Here is a 23,993-nt window from a genome sequence, read left to right as displayed (position 1 = left end):
CTAATCGAGGAGTTCCTTAGTTAAGTCTATTACACTTTTGTCAGGATATACTATTGAACTGGTCATAAGCCATTAGCCTATCGAGGGCAATAGATGAAAGCCAAAACAGTCCAACTCTTTTTTTTTTTTTTAAATGTTCTAATGATTTAGTGTCCCTAAATGTTTTTGTTGCAAGCATGCCTATTAAAAGTAGGGTCATAGTGTGAAACTTGTAAAAGTGTAAAACATACGAGACATATCTAGTAAAATATTATGACAATGTATACAAAAATGTGTTGTTCTGCCTGATGTCGTTTTTTTTTTTTTTTAATGTGGGTTACTAAAGTCTTAAAGTCACGTTTATTTGAAAAGGTTAACTTTATTAAAACATCTACAAAAATAGACACAACGACTTATAATGGCCTCAAGGTAGCAAGCGATCTACAGAGATACAGAAGACCCCAAATATACCAAAGAGTTTTCCATATATTAGTGAAGGAAATTATGATTCTGTCCACAATATGTACATACTATAATGTTCAGCTTTAAAGACACAAAAGGATGAACTCAAGACATCAGGCAGTGATGTCTAACTACATACAGAATATATATATATATATATATATATATATATATATATATATATATATAAAAATACGAGTTTAGTTGAACTACAGTGTATCAAAAAGGACTCAAATGGCACAACCATTCACAATCAGTAAACATGGATTACTTGATAATCTTGATCATCCCAGGACTGATTTACAGTGCTATACAGTTAGTAAGGTAGATGCATTAAACTACTGCGGTCAGCTTAATGTACTAACACGGGATAACGTAGAGGTTGGTATTCATTTATGCTCGAATCAGGACTCCCAGCAAGCACGCCCTGTTCAAGCAATGTCGTAACTGTTTTCAAAATACAGTAACATATTTTGATAAGAGAGTAGAGGTTTGATGAGTTAATGCATCTCGACACACTGAACCTTTCAGTATAGAGTTTTCAAATATTTAAAATGAGATGAACTGATGGTGCCACTCCATTTTTTAAACAATATTTTACATCTAATGGTTTGGCAATGCCTTGTGGGATATTATGTCCTCATACATCTGTGATGCGCATTGATCTCCCTGGCAAACATTTAAAATTCACTGCAGGAAAAATGCATCAGGATCCATGCCAGGAATTATCATTCAGGCTCCGCACAGAGAAGAGTTTTCATAATGGCTGGGGGGGGGGGTGCATGTAGGATTTAAAGTGCAGCTGGTTGTGGAATTTTACATCTATCTTTTGTATCTGGGTCAAAACCAGACACAAAAAAATGCCAAAAAAAAACCTGAGTAGGCACAACTGAAGATGTCCAGTCCGCTGCCCTGGCTGGCAGTATTGTCCCTCTGCTTGGACAAGCTGTTCTGGTTTATGGGTCAGATCTCATCATCGGCAGCAGACTCTCCTCTCCTGTGCCTTTTCCCCTCAGGTTTGAGAAGTCCATCTGATACCAGGGATAGTAATTTTCTCTATGGCTAAAAGATGGGGCTTCAAAACTTTCCTACAATCCTCTCTAATCACATGACAGAAAGGGGGGTTGCTGTTGTCTGGTCCACCTCATTTCACATTAGTACACAGTAACACCTGTAGATGTGGGTCACTGTCAGGTTTTGGGGTTTAGAGAAACAGGACTAAAGACGAGTCCACAAACATGATCTCACCCAGGTTCTACACATGTAAGGGTTGCAATTTTTTGTCGGCTTGTTTAAGAGAACTCAATCTCAATGAATCACACTGACTTAAATGTGTACAGTAAGTGATACATACTATAATATAAATAGTAAGACAATCATTGTGTGTGCAGTTGGTGTCACATGCACCTTCACCTGTTAACCTGCAAGTAGCCTTTCAGATGTTGAAAAAAGTAAGTCATGAAACTTAACAACTGTTCATTTGCTGGCTTGCTATGGTCAGAGTTTGAAGCATTTTCTATCATTTAGCTTTCACGCTTTCCTGTATTTTGAACTGTACAGCAATTAATCACCGGTCACACAAACCCTCTGTTTACACAAAGTATCTGAGAAGAGAGAAAGTGCCTATGCAGAGTGCACCCACCACCAACCACTGTGAAATGTAATGTACCTCAAACCTGTCCAAAGCTGGACTTAGGAGTTGGGGTCTGAGGTGGAAATAAACCGAACCAGCGGTGTCTCAGCCCCATCCACCCAAAAAGTACAAAATTTAAAAGTGAACAACCCACTTTCCCATCTCATGTGCTTCTGCCGTGCAGCACCTCCACCACACCTTCCCACTGTAGTAAGGATGCACGAACATACGAGACTTTATCTCTCTTTAACATCGGCAGTCTTCTTAGACTCTGTCTTTACACCATGTTCATGGCGTCCTCAGTGAGGAAGGAGTGTATGTAGGCGAAGGTTGGGCGAAGTTTGCAGTCTCTATTCCAGCAGCTCAACATGAGCTCATAGAGACCCTGGGGACACACAGCTGGCCTGCTCAGATAGACCTGGAGGGGAGAGAGAGAGTCGTGTATGAAGAAGAGGTTGAGTTGCACAGTTGTCTGACTCTGTCTGACCTTTTTCATAGTCTGTGGTGCATTTTCAGGCCCTGATAAAGGTCACCACAACCAATCACTTGGATGTAAACACGGGAAAACAAATTAAAAAAAAAAAAAAAAAAAAAAAAAAATCTGTCATATTTATCATTAATAATTTAATTTATATTTTACAAGAGATTGATGTATCGGAATTAATCTTCCCCTTTATACCAGTATGAGTGTGAGCTATGTCATTGGTTTATACTTGTTATAATAAGTTAGTCATTAGAGATGCATCTTAGAATTAAACGACAAAACTAAGCAAAAAAAAAAAAGATTTTTATTTTTTTATTTTTAGAGGATAAATGTATGATGCCAGCTTCTAACTGTTGTGCAGTTGAATACAACGTGGGTGTAGAACAGCCACTATAGGGCCTCTGATGGCATGAACTTTCTTGCTCTTTAGGTAACATTTATTATATTGTGAAGCCCAATGCGCAAACATTTTGAGAAGGTAAAGGGCATCACTATGAAAATAGGTTGTACTGTAGCCCTGCGCCTGTGATGTATGTGTGTTTCAGGGTGATGTACCTGTCTGCCCTGGTCTCTGAAGAACTCTCCAGCATTGTCAATAACTTGTTCATCTGTGAGGTTGCAGTACGGCTGCTCCTGACAAATGCTCAGCATCTCCCACAGAGTGACCCCAAACGCCCACACATCGCTGGCCGTGGTGAACTTGCCCTGGGAAAACACAAACACATAGATCAACAGTTTCCCCAGAATTTCATTTCTCTGTGAACGTGGAAGTTGACACTAACTACAACAGATTACAGGTAAACTCAGAAAGCATCATTTCTTTATAATTAACCTAATCAGTACTAACATAATCAATTATATACTTTATCAAGCCAAATATCAACCATCACGCACTGTGAGATGCACACACTCCTCACCATGAGTATACACTCCCAGGCCATCCAGCGTATTGGCAGCACAGCTCTGCCCTGGATTCTGTAGTAGTCTCCAGCATACAAGTTCCTACTCATGCCAAAATCTGCTATCTTGATGTGACGCTCACCGCCCCGATCCTCTCCGTTTTCACCCCTCTCACCACCGACCAGACAGTTACGCGTGGCCAGATCCCGGTGCACAAAATTGAGGGAGGAGAGGAACTTCATGCCGGATGCAATTTGGCTGGCCATGGAGATAAGCGCGGGGTAACTATGGTAAAGGACAACAGGTAGAGTCAATAATCAGTATATTAACACTGTGGATGTGAGTGCATTTATATCTAGGTATATGTGCGCGTGTGTTACCTGATGGTCGGGGTGTTGTGTGAAGGCCCTGTCTTGTCCAGAAGCACGCGGTGGGACAGATACTGGTTCAAGTCTCCACATTCCATGTACTCAGTGACCATACAGAGGGGATCACTGCTCACACACACTCCCAGTAGCCGGATGATGTTCGGGTCCTTCAAGCGAGACAAGATTTTTACCTCTTTCAGGAAATCATTCCTAACAGGGAGAGAAACCATGAGATACATCAGGAAGATGGAGAGATAGTAAAAGAAGGTATAGAGGCGACTAAAAGGTCAATAATGCAGAATCAAGGCTCCTTCTGAATCTTCATCAAGCAACACTGCTGATGTAACCCTTGAGTCATGTCAGCCGGTTACTGATTCCTCTAAGAATCAACACCCTAATCTGCAGCTCTGTCTCTTTCCACCTCATTGATTTGTTTTGCTGGTCAATATCTTTGTGCTGCTCTGGCTCTCACTATACTCTCACATAAACCTGTGAACAGCTGCTCCTAGCAAATAAGCTCACACAAGCTCATTTCATCTGCCCAGAACAAAACATGAGGAGCGCCAAAGTAAACAAGCAGCTGGTGAAGCAAGTCAAACATCTGAAAGTTTATATAGTATGTGAGGGATGGGTGCTTTTATTGTTTTGCCTTCTAGAGGTCAAATATCAGCTGAGAAAAAAAAACAAAAAACATCTCAGCATAAGATTTTGAAACTCCAACTAAAATGAAAAAATATGTCGAGTTGTACATTTCTGCAAAGTCCTCTGAGTTACCCAACCTGACTCCTACACACAACTAAACCCAGTGTCTGTTTACCTCTAAATAGTAAACAGAAGTTCTCTGATAAGTGGGAATGCTGCAGCTCAATGAAAACATACAAGTATGGATTCGGGATGTAAAGCCACAAGAGAAACCTGAAGTGAGAGTGCAGTTTAAAGTTACAAACCTGGCATTCTTTGAAGCGTCTGGGCGCAGTATCTTCACTGCTACCAGAAGAGGGCGACCTTTTCTTACATTGAAGGGGAACTCCAAAGTGGGAAGGTCCTGAGGGTTCTCGATTTCACACAGGTGCACCTTTCACAGGCAATTTAAAAAAAAAAAAAAAACCCAGACATTCTTAAATCACAATATCCATTCCACCCACCCACAAATACCATTTTTCAGTGCATTCCTCACCTCCCCAAACTGTCCCTCTCCCAGTTTCTCCTTGAAAATGAGACACTGGCGAGGCAGCTCTGGCAGTGGGGCAGCATCAGCCCCAGGGCTGGAAGAGGCCAAGGCAGGCACAGCGTAGGTGTTGTTACCGCTGACACCCTGCAGGCTCACTATGTCTGCCTCGGCATAGTGGGGGACGCTTGGGGGAAGTGGAGGCGACACGGGGGGAGAAAGGGAAGGGTAAGGAGGGGAGCCGGGATACGGAGGAGGCTCTTCCTGAGCCGGAGGGAAGCCTTTCTCCATGTCCAAACCACAGGCTGGAAGGAAGACACACAAGGTGGATGAAATGGAAGATTTTTTTCAGAGAAGAGCAGCAGTGTTATTACATCCAGCTTTGTTTTGTTTTAGACAGGCTGTAGTGAAAGAATTAGATGATACCAAAAAGGCAGAAAACTTGTTGTAAAGGGATAGTTTCGAATGGGTGAATTTTGTCAGTATGTACAAAAGATTTTTGTATATTTCAGAAACATAACTTTACAAAGTTCTGTACAGAAAATAAATGTGTTCAAAGAAAAAAAAACCATAAAATAAACCATTAGGATAGAAAGAGTTCGGATCAGAGATCGGTATAAAAAAAATGGAAACTACAGAAAAAAAAAAAAGACTATTAAACTTTCAAAAGAGAAATAGAGAAGATTTAGCTAGAGTTTCAGCCAATCTGACCTTGTGTAAGGTCCTTTATGACTGTATAATTTGATCTCCAATCTAATGGTGGAGGTTGCTAAAAGACCTTGCCCAGAATTGCTTTATGGTGCTGCTTGTATCTGTCTTTCAGCCATTTCTACCATTTTTCCTGGTACCAAGAGTCAGACAAATTCATGATTGCCTTTATTATACTGTCTGAAGGTATGTTAACAGTTAAGCAGCAGGTACTATCTAAATCAACAACAGACAATATTAAACTTGCTGTGATGGATGGGTAGAGCCTCTCAGAATCACTGCATTAGATTTCTATTTACTTTTCAACTGAATTAGAATCCACAGCTGTACTTTCTGATTAAACATTCAATTTAACTGGTATAACAATTTAAAATTCAACACCGACACCCCCACTGAGGTTCTTACAACCCACATACTGTAAGTCAAAGACTTGTGTTTAGTGTGACTTAAGTACGTTATTATACTTGTCCATGAACATAAATACTGTTATATAACATGGATTATGGTGTATTCAAATTTGAATTTTAAAAAAAATTCTGCCACAATTCCTAATAGTATCCTAAATTCACTGCTGAACATACTGGATTGGATATAACAATCTATAATAGTCTTTAGTCATGTTAGTGTCAGGTGGTGGTGGCAAAGTCAGCAGATCACCAGAATCATTTCATCCCCTGAAAACCATGAATGTCTGTACAAACATTCATTACATCACTGGTTAAGTTAAAACTTTGACCTGCTGGATGTGCTAGATGAAAATCCAGGAGACAGAGTCAGTATAACTCAGTCAAATTCTTCCTCTGAGTCCCATGAATGTCTGCAGACTTTTATGCTAATCCACCCAGCAGTTGTTGAGATATTTCAAAGTGGCGGTCAGACAGACAATGCCATCAACACTCATCACTGCAACACCACAAGCTTGAATAAGCAAAAGCATCTCTGATGTTGTCAGACTCTGGGTAGCTCTGAAAATGGTACAATTCCCCAAATAACAAAGTATCCCTTCAAACAAAGCGTGAGTCATCTGGAGTGGTGAGGGAATGAAAGTGACAAAATGATGTGAGTAACAGGAGGAATGACGAAGGTCAGACACATGCAAAATAGACTAATCATATCTGGGAAGCTTTTATTTGAGCACTGACAGTGAGAGCACTTCATATGCCCCCCAGCTCTGGATAGTTATAGGCAGATAGTCAGACAGGTGCCCCTCCTGACTGTGTTGGCCCAGTTTGAGGTCTCTTACCCTGGGGCACATTAAGGCTCTTTTCCTGAGCCTGAGTGGTGCTGGGGACGACTAGAGGTCTTGAGCCTTTTCTGTGATCTGACAGGAGCAGGTGATAGGCTGGGTTGTTTAACAGCAAGGCTGGGTGGGGCGCACACACACACACACACACACACACACACACACACACACACACACACACACAGATACACACACACAGACAGGACGAGATGGGATACACACAGGTACCGTGATATGGATCATACACATGATACGAGGTGGCACGTGAACATAATACACACACAACAAAACAAAATAACAACCATTAGCATGACAGTTAGCATATCCATTATAATACAAGGGAGGGACCAGAGGTTGCACTGATGCATGAGGGGCAGAACAGAAAGGCATAGCAGGAACGGGCAAAGTTAAAATCACTGAGGCCACAACCAAACAGAACAACAACCAGTTGATGAGATGTTTCTGTTACTAATGTTATTTCAAACTCAAACTAGTAAGGATGGCATGCAGATCGCCCATAGTGGGGTTCAAGTGAAGGAATAGCTTTTCTTTCTTTCTCTCTTTACTCCTCCTTTTCTGCTCCTCTCTTTTTCTTCCCTTTTATCAGAACAATAGCTCTTTTGTACCCCCTCGGTGCCGCACATCTTCTTGGAGGCCCTCTCCCTTCGTGGAGTGTTGGGTTTGATTTACTGTTTGGTTGTTGTGAAATACATTGTAATACCAGTGTTTTTGTGATATGTGTGTAACATTTTTTCTCCTCCTGTTCCCCATCTCAAAATGAATTTGTTTTTACAAACAAAGTTTGCAAAAGCTCAAACACTGGAAAGCAAACAATGCAATCTGTAGAAACGACACCTGAAGTCTGTCAATATGGAGAGTTAGAATTTTTTGTGTACATCAGCAACTCATGTTCTATGTCACATTTACAAGCCAAATACATTTTCTTTGGTACTGAACCACTCAGCTACAACAGAAACGACAAACATTATAGGTACTGACTGTTTAAACGCACTCCAAGGTTTGTATCTTACCTGTGCTGTCTCTGTGATCCCTTGGTCGGAGCAGGGCGCTGGGCTCCTGGTACTCTCCCTCCCCCTCTCTGTCATGGTCGCGGTCATCAGGGAAGGTGTGTATGCGCTGGTAGCGGCTCGAGTAGCTGTGTGTGTTGTTGATGACCACGTTGTCCGAGGGGACCGACAGGTGCACGCGCAGCTCATCACTGGACAGACTACCCTGGGCCTGGGAAATGTTAATGTGAATGCACCAAGTGAATCCCTTAAGCAGATGGTGATGAAACTGTGGGGAAAAAAAGCTTCTAATCTTTGAGCAATTATAGGTAAATATAAAACGATTCCCACAACACACCCAGATGGAGATACAGTGGTACTGTGCCCAAACACTGTCTGCCATTGTCAGCCTGCTATGAATCATTTAAATTTGGTTATAGGTGTAGTTCAGCTTAATCACACAAAAAGCATTGTCACTTAAGACTATTTATTCTGCAGAATGCAGTGCCAATGAAAACTGATAACATTAAGGGCTATGGCTTATCCAGAATAACTGGGGCGTTGTTTCTGAAAAGTAAGTAAGTGTAGAGTTTTTCCAAATAGATTTTATTCACACCATTGAACAACACAAACAAAAGTTCTGTTAGCTCCTTTGCCCTGGGCTGGTAATAGAAATATCTCCAAAAAGATATACCAAGAGTTTTTCCAATAAAACCCTGCAGGGCTAGAAAAAACTTTAACAAGGGTTAACAAGGAAATATGTTGGTGAATTGACTCTTTATGACTATTAGAAATTAACATCAAACAACCTGCCAAGTAAAGCTCAGTTACAAGAAGGTGCTGTAAAATAGTGCGTGTGACCTCAACCTTGACTCACCTTGCCCAGTATCTTTTTCCAGTATTGCCTCCATAGAATGACAGCTATCACAGCCAGCAGCAGAAGGATGATGCCCACCAGGCAGCCAATCAGAATAGCGGTATTACTGCTGTCATCCTTGGCTACGGGAAGCCCCGGCCTGGGAGTCACGGCGGCAAATTCTGGCCCAAAAACAGGAAAACAAAGGATGAGTTATAAGTGCCTGAGACCTGCATGTGTCTATCATGTGATGCGTGTAAAAAAAAAAAAAAAAAGTGATGTCTTTGCATGTCTGTGGGTGTATGTCTAAAGACCCCGGCGTGAAGAAATGCAGTGTTCAGCCTGGGTGCAGTCACACAGGGTCACAAACACACCACAGCATAGTTTCACCAGGCTTACTAAACATCTGATGGGGAAAGTCTGTGTGAGTACGCGTCCAGTATCCCTGCTGATTCCACAGAGCCCGCTGCTTAGAGAACAAAATGTTTTGCTTCTCATCAGATTTGTTGTCAACTGCTAATCGGAATCATACTGTTATTTTCTCCCTTGGTCACATGTGGCATGCTTTTTTGAATGAAAGAGCAATACACAAATTTTCTCTGCAGTTTAGTGTAAACCTTGCTCATAAAGCAACCAAGCAAGCCACTTTAAGAATATGTGACAAAAAAAAAAAAAAAAACCAAACAAGCAAACATACTATACATGGTCTTTTTATATTCATGTATGCACATAAATATAAACACACACACACACACACACATTTACCAGCCAGAGATTATACACACTGTCACAAAAGAACTGCACATTCTCTCTGTCCCTCCGTCACCATGTGAGTAACACATAAAACCAAACAAAGCTGTTCAGTCACAGCCTGTAACAAGGACAAACCAGCATACACACCACAGAAAACCCTTTCCAGCTTTCAAAAACCTCTGTTATTGTTCAGCTCTGTAGAATAGAGCCAGTTCCCCCCCAAAAAAACATGCAGTTTGGGAGACCACAGGAAGTCAAGTTGTTATTGTACATAAATATAATGTACTATAGCTCTGTTAGTGTTTTTCCTGCAGCTGTATATCTTCGAAACCCAGGGGACAGAGTCCAGTGCCAAAGCCTGCCCCTGCATTCCCTCCACCATTATGCTTCACTCTCTCTGCTGAGCATTGGGACAGTTTTAAGATGCTGGAGGAAGGCCAGAGCAGTGGCGCTAGCTCCCCTCCCTCGTTTCTGTCTCTTTTTCTCCCCCTCTCACCTGACAGCGTCCAGCTAGCAGTGTTGTCCGTCATGAAGGTGCTGGTGGGGGATTCTGGGGGAGCGAGGGATGGACATAGGAGGAATCAGACGTGGTGAAGACAATGATGAGGAGAGGAAATCATGGATGACAAGATTTTGGCATATTTGGCTTTTCATCCATATAAATGAAAATCCCTAAATATTTACACCAACCTTTTAAAAGCCAGACAGAGGTGATAAAAAAAAAGTGTAAAGTGCATTTGACCTTTAAATTTAAGCAAGCTCTCTCCTGCCCTTTAGGTACAATGAAATCTGTAAGAGAAACATCTGGAGTTGACTTAGGTTCAGTGAATCTTTGCCCGAAGTCAAAGGATTTCAGAGCTCATGATAAAGAGGGAGGCAATTCAGACATAGGCCTCCTTTGGCACTGCCCACCTTTGGCTCTGCCTTAGATACGGGGTTTGGAGACACTGCCGACATGCTCACACTCAACACAACTGGACAGGAGGACACAGGCACAGAGACGAGAGGTGAAGCCTCAGAGATTAAGGGAATAACAGAGACAGGAGAGCAAAAGGAGGGTTAGTTGAAGCAGTATGGTGGGTGATGACAAGAGAGAAAGAATGTCTCGTGGGAGGAAGCACAGTAAAGACAAGACAATGTGAGGGTGAAGAACAGGAGGATTAAGATGTAGATGAGAGGAGTAAGGCTCACCAGAAGGCCTGGCCGTGTTGTTGGAGGAGCTGTGCCCCGATGTGGAAGAAGAGGAGGTGTGGTTAACAGGAGGAGAGGGACTGGTGGGAGGAATCTTGGGATGATCAGGCTCTGTGCCATCGTCCTCAAACGGTTCTGGATAAAGAGAAAAAGGAGGCAAAAGAGGAGGGGACAGTTGAATAAAAATGAATCATGTTTTATATATTAATGAGCTTTTCAAATGGCACAATACTGTGTCTGGTAGTCCTCAACTGTTGTGAAACAGTGGTTTGGGTCACAGCTGGTTGTGTTTCTGAAGAAAAACTATTCATTTAAGGAGACTCGGGTTATGTTGTTTTTGACTGGGAACTGATCCTTCCATTACTGACTAATCTGAATGTTTACGTTAGTCTTCTAACCATAGTTAAATGTTTAGTCAAACAATGAAGCTTTGTTTTTAACTTTCACTAGGCTACAACTGTAGTTAACATTCCCTGTTTTACAAAAAAAAATCAGTCTGCTGGACACTAAAATACACCAATCAGGCAGGAAGCCAGTTTGGTACAAATGTTACTAAAATTAATCCCAATTTGGTACCATAAGAGTCAGTTCTGACCCAAATAAAAACAAAATCCTGCAAGAGTTTGTGGTTTTCATGGTGTAGGCTTGAATTCGTGGCCCTCATGTTAGCTGCCTGCCAGTGCCAGGACCTTGAACCTGCACAGATGTAACATATTTCACCATTTGGGCTCAAATCCAGCAACCACACCTGCCGAATCACTGCTGCCTCAAGTTATTTCAGCTACCTGAGGTCAGTGTGATTATCAAGCACTTCGCTCATTCTTATCACGCTACAACTGACAATGTTTTTAAATGGCCAGGGCACTTTGATTAGTCACAGCAATCTCAGTCGGAGACTAGCAGAGGAGTCCTCTATCTGACTTTCAATCAGACAGCCATAAATTCTATTTCCACACAAGATATTAAAACCTTGTTTCTGTTTGCTGCATTGGTCACTTTCAGCTGGTAAACAGAAGGACAGTAGAGGCGATACAACAGAGGGGGGGGGAAAAATAGGTATGTTTTCAGTAAATTCTCTCTAATCCAGATTTTGATTAACTTTAATATTAATTAGGAGGTTACAAAGAATAACCAGTGCAACATACACATGCATGCTCATGGTATGTCGACTTTTGTAAAATGGCATTTTAAAATATAGCTTTTGAGTGATTTGGGTAAAAGCTTGCCCATTTGAATCCCTGCCAAAGGCTGACAAGGTCCTTGGCTGTCAAAAGTGCTGATACCCTAAATCAATTAAAAGCAAACTGCAGGGACAAACTTGAACGTGATTCTCCCTAAGAGAGGGCCACAGCAAGTTTGGAGACAAATCCAGCTTATCAGATTTCTGAGTTTCACTTCACTTGGCATAGGCAGCACGGTGGCGTGGTGGTTAGTAAATGGGCCGATGCCAAAGTCCAGGCTGCGTACATGATCTTGAAATCTTGATGGATCAAAGCAAAACATAAAAATTTTCGCTAGTGTTGTTGAATTTTGTGCTGAAGTGGTGTCGCTATGCCAACCATCAGCTAGTTCACGTTTCCATGTGTGTAGCTCTCGGGTCCATTCCTCAGTGGGATAGTTCCTAGAACTGGTTCTCTAGAGCTATTTGGCCTGAAAGCTCCTTATGTGTCAGCCCTGTGATAGACTTGTGATCTGTACAGCCTAATGTCGGCTGGGCTTGACCCCTGCCAAAAAGGACAAGCGGTGCATAATGGATGGACTTCACTTGATGTTTACTTAAAACATTTTAAAAAAAACTTGATTGGACCCAGAGCTCAACACTGTGTTTAGTTTTTTTCTGTTGTGGCTGTCTATATTTGGCCAATATTTAGGCAAAGCCAAATCTCTATTGGCCCTACAAGAAAGTGACAGTTACTGGAGGATGTGTGACAAAAGTGCAAAGCCTCTATAAAACAAAAAATGCCCATTTGAGCTACAGAAACAAAGGAAAAAAAAGAAGTTTCCTACCAGAAAGGAAGGATATCTCGCTGATGAGCAGCCAGCGATCAGCAAAGTAGAATTTGCAGCGAAGGATCTGAGCTGGCTGCCCCCCCAGCGGGAGGGAGATGGGTCGCGAGGAGGGGTCCTTCAGATCCTCCAGCGGCACAGGCAAGGTGAGGGCAGGCGAGGACCACGGCTGGAGGATGCCAGGCTTAAAAAGACACTCTACCTTGCTGAAGACTCGCACTCCCTGGGTGTGACGGTTGTTACTGTGCACCTGCAGAAAGGAGTGTGTGAGTGTAGAGGAAGGACAGGTACAGCATGGAACATGTATAATAGGTTAGAAAACAATCTGCGCATCTGAATTAGCTCAACCACTGTGCAATCATCTGAAAAACTAGGGGGATAAAAATCAAGGTCTTAACCATTCGTTTTTCAAGGAGAGGAGATTCAATTAACACAAAATTAATGACACATTCTCATTCTGCTCAGTTGTAATTCCGTTGGCACGACTTGAGCTTAGCCGAGCAGGACTAAGAATGAAGAAAATTAAAACATGGAAGAGAAGAAAACAGATGGAAGAAAAAGTGTGTGACAGAAGACCGATAGAGGAGAGCAGAAGATATATTTGAAAAGGCCAAAGAGAGTGGAATCCATAAAAGCTGATCTAAGACATGAGTCATCATTGTGGCTGGAAGGGGGGAAAAGGGAACTTGAGGAGAGGATATGGAGGAAGATAGAGGGTGCTTCAATGCACAAGCTGGAGGTCAAAACTCTACATCTGAGAGATACACAAACAAGAAGGAGACATTCTCTCTGTAGGAGAAAAGACAGTGCAAAGGCTGCTCTGACAGGTTAGCTATTAACCTTACTTAGTTCAGGGCCAGTCATTCTAACCTAGTCCAAATGTTAATAAACACAGACACACAGACACGCCACAAGATGCAGGAGGAACAGCTGCACCAGATGCTGTAACTGATTCTATCTGGGAAAAATTGGGTGTGGGGATGTGTGTGCTGGTGGTGGAGGGGGGTCTAATAAGTCAACAGAACTAAGGTAATTCACTACTCCTTCAGGGCCAACAGCTCCAGTGACCTGCACAAAGCTTATTTTGAAAGCATAACACTGCATTCATTATGTGTCACTTGTTTCATCATAAATCTAGACTACATTGTGAATTCCCTCTGATCGTTTTTATATACAGTATATATGTGTGTGTATATATATATATATATATATATATACACACACATATATACTGTATATACACATATATACACACATACACACACACACGCTAAGGTGACTGTGGTAAAACCACTATGGAAAAGGCAGGAAATGCAGGATAAGCCTAGGATAAACAAGTGGGGACCTCATTGTGAAAGAATAAGAACAAACAGAATAATAATAAAAAAAAGAATATTAAAAACTTCGAAACTCTTAAAAAGTACTTGCCCCAGCACTAACTGGGGATTCATGCTGCTCGATGTGCACATGTATAGGGTGAATCCCACCCAAACCAACATTCCAACCCACATCCAGTGAGACAACACAGTTATAATTCAAACTGAATTGCTTCATATTATTATCCCCCCTGTTGCTCCACAAACTAACCCCAAAAGCCACACAGACAAACAAGACTGTAATGCAACCCGATGGCACCCAGACAGCCAAGCACAGACGTGTTGCCCCATGATAAACAATGGCACATTAAAACTAATTAAACGGCTGCAGTGCTATTCCAGTCAGTGCTGTTTTCTGGTGAGATGGCAAATTAATGCAGATATTGTTTGAAAAAAAAATAATAGAGGTAAACAAATAACTCTGCAGTTGTGAGTTTGTTTTAGAGGTCACAATGGTTGGAGCTACAGAAATTACAGGGGAATTTCATCAGATGCAAAAAAAGAAGCAATGCGCTTAATGTCCTGCCATGATGTGTGTCTTGTGCTGATGAAATAAGTGAATTAATGTGATAGTTAAAATGGTTTTATTGCATTTTCATAACACAGAGTTCCTCTAGAGGGTTCCTAATTTTAAGACACAGGGAATTAAATCTGTGGTATGTCTTTAATATGTGCTAATATGTGCATGAACTTTTATATTTTGTAGATTTTGCATAAGAATTGGCCTGTGGGTGAAAAAGGTTACGTTGTCTGCCTGAACATAGTGACAGGTTTAAAAATCTTGATGACATCTTTGATTTACATGCAGCTTGATACTGTCTGAGATTCCAGTGGGGTAACAATGTCCTGTATAATCCTCTCCTGTAACACATGCCCCATCACACACAAACACAGCTTTCGCCACCTACCTGCATGTTGTGGAAGACCCGTGGCCTCTCAAAGTGGAACTCAATGTCTACACTGCCCTGCCCAAGGGCTTCTCTGCTCCAGCCCAGGTAGTCGTATCCGGGCCACACCCTCAGCTCCTTAGTTTGTATGAAGTCATCTCCTCCCAGCACACCGTCACACAGCTGGCCCAGGCCTCCAAACTGCATGCTGCACACACACAGCACTGTACGAGTTAACATGATGCTCTGTACAGAAAAAATGCTGAATGCTGCAGACTGCTTGTCACTTTCTATTTACAAACGCATTTACCTACCAGCATGCAAAGATGCATAAAATAAGCATATACACATATGAAAACAAACTGCCACACATACACACAAAATCTGTTTCACACACAAACACAGACATCAGTAAAAATAAAGCAACACAATGGTGTCACCCAATAGTTGAGCGTCACACACTCTCTCTCATGCACATACACACACACGCACACACAGACACACACACACAGCTGCTACTAACACATCTGATTTACATCAAAAGTGTTAGCTCACCCGCTAGCAAAACATTTCAGCCTCATTAAGCACATAGCCCACGTAAGTACGGACCACCCGCCCCATTCATGGTTCACCCCTGCTTTGCTCGGTGCCAAAACATTATAGCCAGGAAACATGCCTCAACTCCCTGAGCAGCTAAAAAAAAAATAACATCATGCCGTTTCCATTAGGTGGACACCCGAATAAACTTTCAAGAAAGGATTTTGGCTGGGACACCCGTCCTAGCAGATGTGATGAGTGCTGCAGAGAAGTTTTTGCTATTCCAATGATCGAGCCACATTTCACTCAGCATTGTAGACCATAACACTAATCTTTATTGTGATCATATTTGCCAAAGCTGTGTAGCAATTTACAGCCAAGGCTGCATCTGTACATTTCCATGGAAATGAAATCTAGGAGAGCAGTTTATGGGAATCTACAGAAATAAGATGCTTACTCATACATAAAAATGAAAAAAGGGTAAAGACGTCTAGAGCAGCTGAATATCTTACCCTTGCTCAGTGCTCCCATCGTAGGTGGAGTCGTTCAGATAGACAGGCATGCCAGGCAGTTGCATGACATGGCCCACTGGAGCTGTGTAAGCCTTCAACCCGTCTGAGTGACAGAAGGATGAAAAATAGTCAGTGTTAGTCATGTGATAGTAAAAACAAAGCATGTTGAAGTGTTTTATTCAAAAGGCAGACATGTGCAAGCTGTATGTGAAACATTTCAGGATCTGTAAAGTCTTTCATTTTCATCGTAAGCAATTACACGCTGAGTAAGCCAACATTCAACAGTAATCACTGCTGTGGGGAAATGGCTGCACCTGGTTTTTAAGTAATAAAAACAAAGAGGTCCGCTGCTCTGGCCTTCTCAGCCTGAGCTGCTATTAACAGGTGAAACTCAAGCCTCCCTCCTCTGATATATAGCTAATCAGCCTGCTCTCCATCAACAGCGGTGACGTCAGCCAGTCCATTAAACATAATAAACAAGGCTTCACATAAATTTACTGTATGTGTGCAGAATGTTTTATTTGCATATTAATGAGATGTGCATCTAATGTATCTGTGTGAGGGTGTGATGGTCAAGTGAGTTCATATGATGCAGATCAAACACAGGAAAGATACTTGGCTGCTAATAGAGACCAAATGTGTGTAAAACGTAGCTTCTGCATAATCTCTGGCTTGTGAACGAACTGAGCTGCAGTGCCTCAGATTCCACATTAGAGCATATTTTAGAAAGATGGCCTCCCTGAAGACACAGACAGAGAACTGAGGCTTTTAGCCTCAGTGACAGCTCTGATTTACAGGCAACCCGACGCTGTGTGAGGGAGGTAGATGGGGCAGGAGAGGAGGTGAGCGAGTCATAAATATTCAGTTAGTCAGTGTTGTGCTTCAGGAAACATGGAAACCAACACCATTTATCACTGTGTGGCTTCTTTTATCCAGGCAAATCCCACTGAGGCTGTAAAATATGTTGCGATGCCTTGAACCAATGCATGGGATATATGGTAAAAACACACACTCCTTCATTAACATCGAACAAACACTCCTTTCCCATGTGATATGGGAGACAATCCACGATGACGGCAAACTCAGTCACCTTCACCATAAGAAATGTGGTCTGATTTATCAAGATCTGGAGAGTATGTGTCAGAATATACAGACCAAATGAATTACCCATGGTCAAAAGCAGGCACAGTTTGTACTTCTGTATTCTCTTTGTGTCTCTTTCACCTCCACAAAAACACATACTTACCATCCCACACACAACCATAGAGCTCCACCCGTAGGCAAACACTCATAACTCGGTCAGCCAGGGGGTAGAAGCGCACCATACGTGCCACGATCGGAGGGCCCAGGTCTTTCAGCACAATATCATAGGTGTTCTCATTACCTGACACTACCTGAGGGAGAGAAGTATAAAATATTCAATCACAAAGTAAGATGCTTGATGCTCATCTCCCGTGTTATCTGTAGGGTTGAATGAATCTTGCCGGAAGGCTCTGACTTTAAATTCACCTTCTGTCTTCAAATTCTAATAATCTAAGTTCAGATGGACTGAATGAACTTTTTCTTTAATACGCCAAGGCTTTGCAAAGGACTCATTTTAAAGTGGGAGCCTCAGGCACAGGTTTTGTAGCCTTTAAGGCAAAGATTTACAGTGACTTGCAATTTCTCAATATTTGTTGCAAGGCACTGTTCTAAGTGATAAGTGGAAAAGAAAAAAAATAAATAAAAAACACAAACACACAGTACAAGTCCTTGTCTGTTGGAGGCCTGAAATACTGAATGAACTAACATTCAGTGGCACAAAACACAATATAAAACTGATCAGCAAAGAGAACATTTACCCAGCACAATGAAAGGTGACCTCATCTACACAAGGTAAGGCATTAATTGCATAGTGTTGAAAACTGCCGCTTTCACACTATATTTATACTCCACAGTCACCGGATATGCTCCGTCTGTTGATTAACCCAAAGCTGCCAAATATTCAAACTGTGACTTGGCTTCTTTACTGTGTATACACATAAGTGAAACGGTAGGCTCCTGCTTCGGCTTTATTCACAAAACAAAACAAAAAATAAATAAAATCCTGCTTACATCCTGACCCCAGCGGTCCTTCCAGGTGATCCATTTCTCTCCGTCCCGAGAGTAGCGGAGCCGATAACTGCGGGCAAACTCCTGACCGTGCCCATCGGCATGACGGCCCTGGGTGCCAACCAGAGCCAGGAAGTGAAGTTTATGCAGGTCAATCTACAGGAGACAGGTAAAGCATCATCAAAACACACATCTCTCACTAAATTACACACAACAGGATGAGATTCAAATAAAGTAATGAGATTTAGAAACATATAACAGCTGAACATGTCACATTTCTCAAGGTAGATTTAAAGGAACAGATCGATATTATAGGGAATACATGTATTCACTGTCATGTCACTAGGTAGACAAGAAGATTGACACTACTCATGTTTATGCAGTAAATATGAAGCTATAATCAGCAAATGTTATCCTTAGTATAAAGGAAAAAGTACTTTATATTATTCTTTCGCTCAAACAGCACAGTGGTTGCACAGAGCGTACTGTACTGGGATAAATGAACTGAGTATCTGACCTGAAGGTATTCTGATCCACTGGGGAAAACGGCTCCTGCAGGACACCACGCTCCATCCCCTTCTCCAGTACTCAACCTGACAGAAACAGAGAGAAAGACTTACTAATATTAGATAACAAAAAATTCTAAATAAAAACATCACTGGAAATTTCCCTAAATGCCAGTCCCAGAGATAGATACAAACACAACCACACCAAGATCAAATACATCAAAAGTCAGTGCCGACAGCATGCAAAGGCAAAAGCAGAGAATTCAAAACAAACAGTCCAGCCCTCCTCTAAAACCTCACAGAATGGATTTCGCAGCAGTCAAACACTGACAATGTTGATTGAAAGACAAAAGCAGAGACACAGAAATCTGGCTTTAACAAAAGACACAAAGCCAAGAGAAAGAGGGAGAGACTACAGACAGATGGAAAATACACATGACGCTCATGAAGAGAAGCAAAGAGATGAAAAAGCATGAAAAAGACAGACTCTCCAGCTTTCTTCAAACCTCCCCACGTGATCTTTATCCACGGCTACTCTGTGCCTGCACTGCTACGACCACACACATGCACCGCTGAAAGACTTTCACTCAGCGTGACCTTTTTTAATCCAGTCTGAGCAGAACAGTCCTTACTACCACCGCGTACTGGCCACACTAAGACCACAGACTTGGATGTATGTGTCCCATGATGTTGGATAGACTTGGTTGAGGACTGCTGGAACAAACGCCAGGCCACAACCGCACTCTGACCACTGTGCGGCTCCTCTCAAAATCAAAGCTGCTCCACAGACTGCTAAAACAAATCACTATAATCACACTGACAGTGGTGCTGGTATTTTAATAAACCTGGCCGTCCCTTCTGCGACTAAGATCGTGCAGCCAGAAACAGCAAGATGCTATCGACACATCAGAGCTCCACGAAGTGTCCTGAGATGGAGGGAGAGGAGGAAGGAATGTGGCTGGGCAGAGCTCAGCAGCGAGCAGGATTACAGAGCACTGCTCTGCCAAATATCTCATTTTTCTCCTGTTTCTCTGTGTAGCTCTCTTTTGCTTCCTACCTAAGCACCAGCCAACAATTCATTCTTCGCGCCATGTTCGCAATTCTGCTCTCCTTCACACCAATATGCTGATATTTCACTGTTCCAGAGTAATAACAGCCATGACGGAAATACCTGCCAGCTCTGCACCTTCTACGCTCTCCGTCAACCCCTGTTTTTAAATGAGTTTCTCTTCCCCTTTGAGCACACTATTTCAGGGATCCGGCACTTGTTTTTGTTTGTTTTCTGTTTCTCACTATCTCTCCAACATCTTTTAAAAAGATCTTGGACTAATAATCATTTCCACATTTTAGACACTCAGCCAGGAAACCCGGCCCAGCAGGCCAATGAAGACAAATGAATGCAAACGCACGCACGCACGCACGCACGCACGCACGCACGCACGCACGCACACACACTCACACACTCACACACTCACACACTCACACACTCACACACTCACACACTCACACACTCACACACTCACACACTCACACACTCACACACTCACACACTCACACACTCACACACTCACACACTCCTTCAAATGCTCTTACACGTGACTATAACATGTTGCAGGCCTTACTTGGATCTCATGAATCCGACCTCGCTGCCAGACACACAGGGCAGTAATAGAATTACCAAGTGGATTCTACAAAGACACATATTGTTATCATAATCTAATATACTGCCGACAAATTGCACAGCATGGTGCCAACACACTAAAAAAACGGCTTGAAGACATCCATCTGAGTCCACCTGATTTGTGTGAATGAGAACTAGAACATCTCATTCCTATATGAAGGTCTTTTAACTTTTACTTAAGCAACTGCAGAGCACTGGCCATGAAGCACAGTAAGTGAACATATAACAGCTCTATCGAAGGCCATTCTGACTAAAAGTTATTCAGTTACTACTCATGTGAAATGGCCATGAGCCATTATATACGCCCTTATGAGTACCAACCAACTCCTGTCCAATTCAGTGCCGCAGTTGCAAGCGGTTAAAATTTTTCCTTTATAAAAAGCTTTCTCAATGACCAACTAAAGAAAAACCTGTTCAGTCTTTAGAGCTGCACTTGTGAGTTTGCATGTTTTGAACTCATTTACTACCAAAAATACACACTTTACACTGAATTGTTTTGAAAACTATTCTTGTTCTCTGCTTTACTGGTTTGGAAGTGGTGCTGCAAGCCCTTTCATTTTGAAACAGTGTGAAATCAATTAGCACACCCTTGAAACTTATGTGAGTTATGTAATCCATCCCAGTGAACATAATAAATTGATTTGTGTTAATGGTACATTGTCATTATCTAGTGTTTTCTGCAATTTGCATCACATTGTCTCACAACAAGCAGACAACTACCAGTAATAATAGGAAAAAGCATTATTGAAATTTATTACTATATAGCTCACTTCCAAAAATTGTCAGCAAAAATATATACCATACTTCTATTGTCCTTTAAATCAAATACCATCTTATTTGCAAGAAAACTATTGGCTCTGCAACACCCCAGGGTAACAGAGTACAATACTTTATTGCCAGCTGAAAATCTGAGTTTTTCCTAACTTTCTGTAGTGATGTAAAGGTGTGCTCCAGCGTGTCAGCATGCATCACTGCTGTGTCTGGTTACAGGTGCAACAGAGCAGGCCTCTGACCACACCCTGCAGTGAAAGCTGATTCCCAACATGTTAAGTTATTCTTGAATTAGAATTACAGTTTTTAGACTGTAACCACACAATGAGCACAGAAAATGATAGTTATGTAATCGGTTACTTCCCCTTTCTCTCTCTCTCTCGCACGCGCACGCACGCACGCACACACACACACACACACTTCCTACCTTCCATGTTTGGCCTCAGTGGAGTCTGACCAGGCACTGGAGGCAGTGATGTCAGAGTCTGGGATGGTGCCATCCTCCATCCCGAGGGCATAACGACACTGAGCTGTGGAGGAAGGATTGGGGGAAATGGGGAGAGAGAGAGAGAGAGAGAGAGAGAGAGAGAGAGAGAGAAAACATTCTCATCGGTATTGAACACATGTCCAGGGTAAACTTAATATTTCCATTAGTGTCTGCAGCCATCATTGGTCATGGAGCATAATGTTGTTATGTCCTCTCAGTGAAATCTTCCATTGATTATGCTTCAATAACCCCCTACACAAAAAATGCCACTCTAATAAACTATAAAATAAGTAGTTCCCATTTGTTGTTACTGCAGAATCTATCTGTTAGTCTGTACTAATAAACCCATGCAAAGATGGTTTACTGCAAATAACGTATTTCTGTAAGTCATTGCCTTGTCATTGCAGAAGTGATTATATCACAAGTCATTAATCATTAATAACTATTTGTACCTCCCAGTGCACGGTCACATTTTATACAGAGCATAAGATGCGTTGACCTGTGTTCTCCTGAGAGTACACCTTTCTGGTTTTATTTGTTTTCCCTTTTGTCTTTCCGACTAGTGCTCCATCCCACACAAAGCCACCTCCTCAGGGCTCCAGTGACCCTTCACAGCCCCTGTTCCTGGTACCACTGCTCAGGAATGTGCAAAAAAGAAAGAAAGAAAGAACAAAAAAAAAGAGAGAGGAAGAAATGAAGGAAAAATGAAAGAGCACAGACAGGTTTCGGATATCTGCTCCAGTGGCAGCATTATCAACTGATCCAGATAGCGTGGACCCAGGCGGGGATTACCCAATGACCCAGCCATCCGCTCTGAAGTCAATCATGAGGAGGAGGGGGTAGAGAGGAGGGAGGTGAGATGTTGAGGGAGGGTTTAGGTAGTGATAAAGTAGAAAGGGGAACTGACAGTGATAGAGAGGGGAGGCTGAGGGTGACACAAAGAGGTGGGGGCTGGGTGGGCGTCTAGCTCAGTTTCTGTCACTGAGTCAGCGGACAGGAATGCTGGGCTGGATGACAAACCCTAAAAACCCCCACGGGTGCAGCAGAAACACACACACACACACACACACACACACAGACGGACGCACACACACACACACACACACACACACACACACACACACACACACACACACACACACACAGTTCTTCCACACCCTGCAGACAGGTGCCCATTTCATTACATCATCATCATTGCACATCACCAGTCAACACCCTGCCATCTGCAATCTTTTCTCTCCTCCCTCTCAGTGTCCTCTACTTTCACCTTCTTCTTTTTGTCATTTGTCAGAAAATTTTAGCCCACACACTAAATCTTTCTGCTCACACTGACAAAATTGATTCATTTCTTTCTACAAGACAAAATGTGTGGGCAGTGTTTGCATGTGTTGTGCCGGAGTCTGTTCCTCATTCAACAGACAATTAATCCAAAACAATCTGAATGAGAGCTGCAATTAATGACCACAACTTCTATTACTGATAAACCAGTGATTTGATTAAACTCCAAAAATAACAACAAAAAAAAAATCGCAATTCCTCACAATAACAAATCACTTTGACCTAAAAGGATGTTTTTTCAACTCATTTTTTTTTTTTCTCTGACCAAAAATGAATAGTTGCAGTCTCAATCTGTCTCTAGAGGAGCTGAACGCGCTACGAACACTCCCCCTCTGGTTACACCTGGTTGGCTCACATTCACAAACCCCTCATGTGCCCCCCCCCCCCGACATTTTGACTGACACTTTCATGAGCTGTCGATGCATTAGTGGTCTTGTCGAGGAGGGGAGGGCAGCTATCTCATTCTCCTATTACATACAACTGGCTGGCATACATGGAGAGGACACAGGATAGCCTGTTGATAGAGGATGGAGACTGAACCCTACTGATCTGAGAATGTGAGGAGAATTTCAGAGCAGTGGGACAGATGATTGCCACGTTCGAAGACACTCGGAGGTCAGGAGAGCAAAGGTAGAGGTAAGAGGTTTGAGAATGTAATGATGTTAGAGTTGGTAAGAATAAAAAAAACATGTCAGCAAAATTAATTGGGGCAACCATTATTCATTACAAATCTGAATGTTCTGTTTGTTGCATGCGTGACCTACCTGGTTTAAAGTGCCATTCATGTTCCTCTGAAGACGACACCAGCGCCACCAGGACCGTGGCCACAGTGACAATAAACAGCCGCAGGGAAGGAAAGGCCATGACAGCAGCAACACAAATGGTTACCTGTCCGGAGACACAGCGATGACCACGGGCATACCTATCACAGAAAGAGAACGTTATAGGTCTGAATGCATTTCACGATTTTTGTCTGTGCCTGTTGAGACAAAACCAACTGCCAATAATTATTTCATTTTTACGCCTACATATACATTACAGATGCACA

General features: G+C 42.3%; 1 protein-coding gene across 6 annotated transcripts in view; it reads right to left on the bottom strand.

Annotated features, from left to right (window-relative positions):
* Positions 1-1,732: 1,732 nt before the first annotated feature.
* Positions 1,733-23,993, bottom strand: part of ddr1 (discoidin domain receptor tyrosine kinase 1) — a 34,323-nt gene continuing 12,062 nt past the window's right edge. For 3 of the 6 annotated variants that reach the window (XM_026317448.2, XM_026317447.2, XM_026317449.1), the window contains 19 exons: positions 23,710-23,867; positions 21,548-21,650; positions 18,680-18,755; positions 18,166-18,318; positions 17,318-17,465; positions 16,072-16,174; positions 15,044-15,230; positions 12,760-13,009; positions 10,753-10,887; positions 10,058-10,111; positions 8,830-8,990; positions 7,977-8,184; positions 6,946-7,065; positions 5,004-5,299; positions 4,774-4,901; positions 3,839-4,036; positions 3,476-3,743; positions 3,114-3,263; positions 2,352-2,492 (listed from right to left, as the gene is read on the bottom strand). In XM_026317448.2, coding sequence (XP_026173233.1) covers positions 2,352-2,492; positions 3,114-3,263; positions 3,476-3,743; positions 3,839-4,036; positions 4,774-4,901; positions 5,004-5,299; positions 6,946-7,065; positions 7,977-8,184; positions 8,830-8,990; positions 10,058-10,111; positions 10,753-10,887; positions 12,760-13,009; positions 15,044-15,230; positions 16,072-16,174; positions 17,318-17,465; positions 18,166-18,318; positions 18,680-18,755; positions 21,548-21,650; positions 23,710-23,809 — 2,979 coding nt within the window. In that variant the 5' untranslated portion in view covers positions 23,810-23,867. Of the gene's footprint in view, positions 2,493-3,113; positions 3,264-3,475; positions 3,744-3,838; positions 4,037-4,773; positions 4,902-5,003; positions 5,300-6,945; positions 7,066-7,976; positions 8,185-8,829; positions 8,991-10,057; positions 10,112-10,752; positions 10,888-12,759; positions 13,010-15,043; positions 15,231-16,071; positions 16,175-17,317; positions 17,466-18,165; positions 18,319-18,679; positions 18,756-21,547; positions 21,651-23,709; positions 23,868-23,993 lie in introns of those variants that run through there. The other 3 variants (XM_026317450.1, XM_026317453.2, XM_026317451.2) reach the window with 3 other exon arrangements.

Source organism: Mastacembelus armatus, chromosome 16 (genome assembly GCF_900324485.2).
Source record: "Mastacembelus armatus chromosome 16, fMasArm1.2, whole genome shotgun sequence".
In the NCBI taxonomy this organism is placed as follows: domain Eukaryota; kingdom Metazoa; phylum Chordata; class Actinopteri; order Synbranchiformes; family Mastacembelidae; genus Mastacembelus; species Mastacembelus armatus.
The sequence above is the reverse complement of the archived record's forward strand: the minus strand, read 5'-3'. Positions and strand labels throughout refer to the sequence as shown.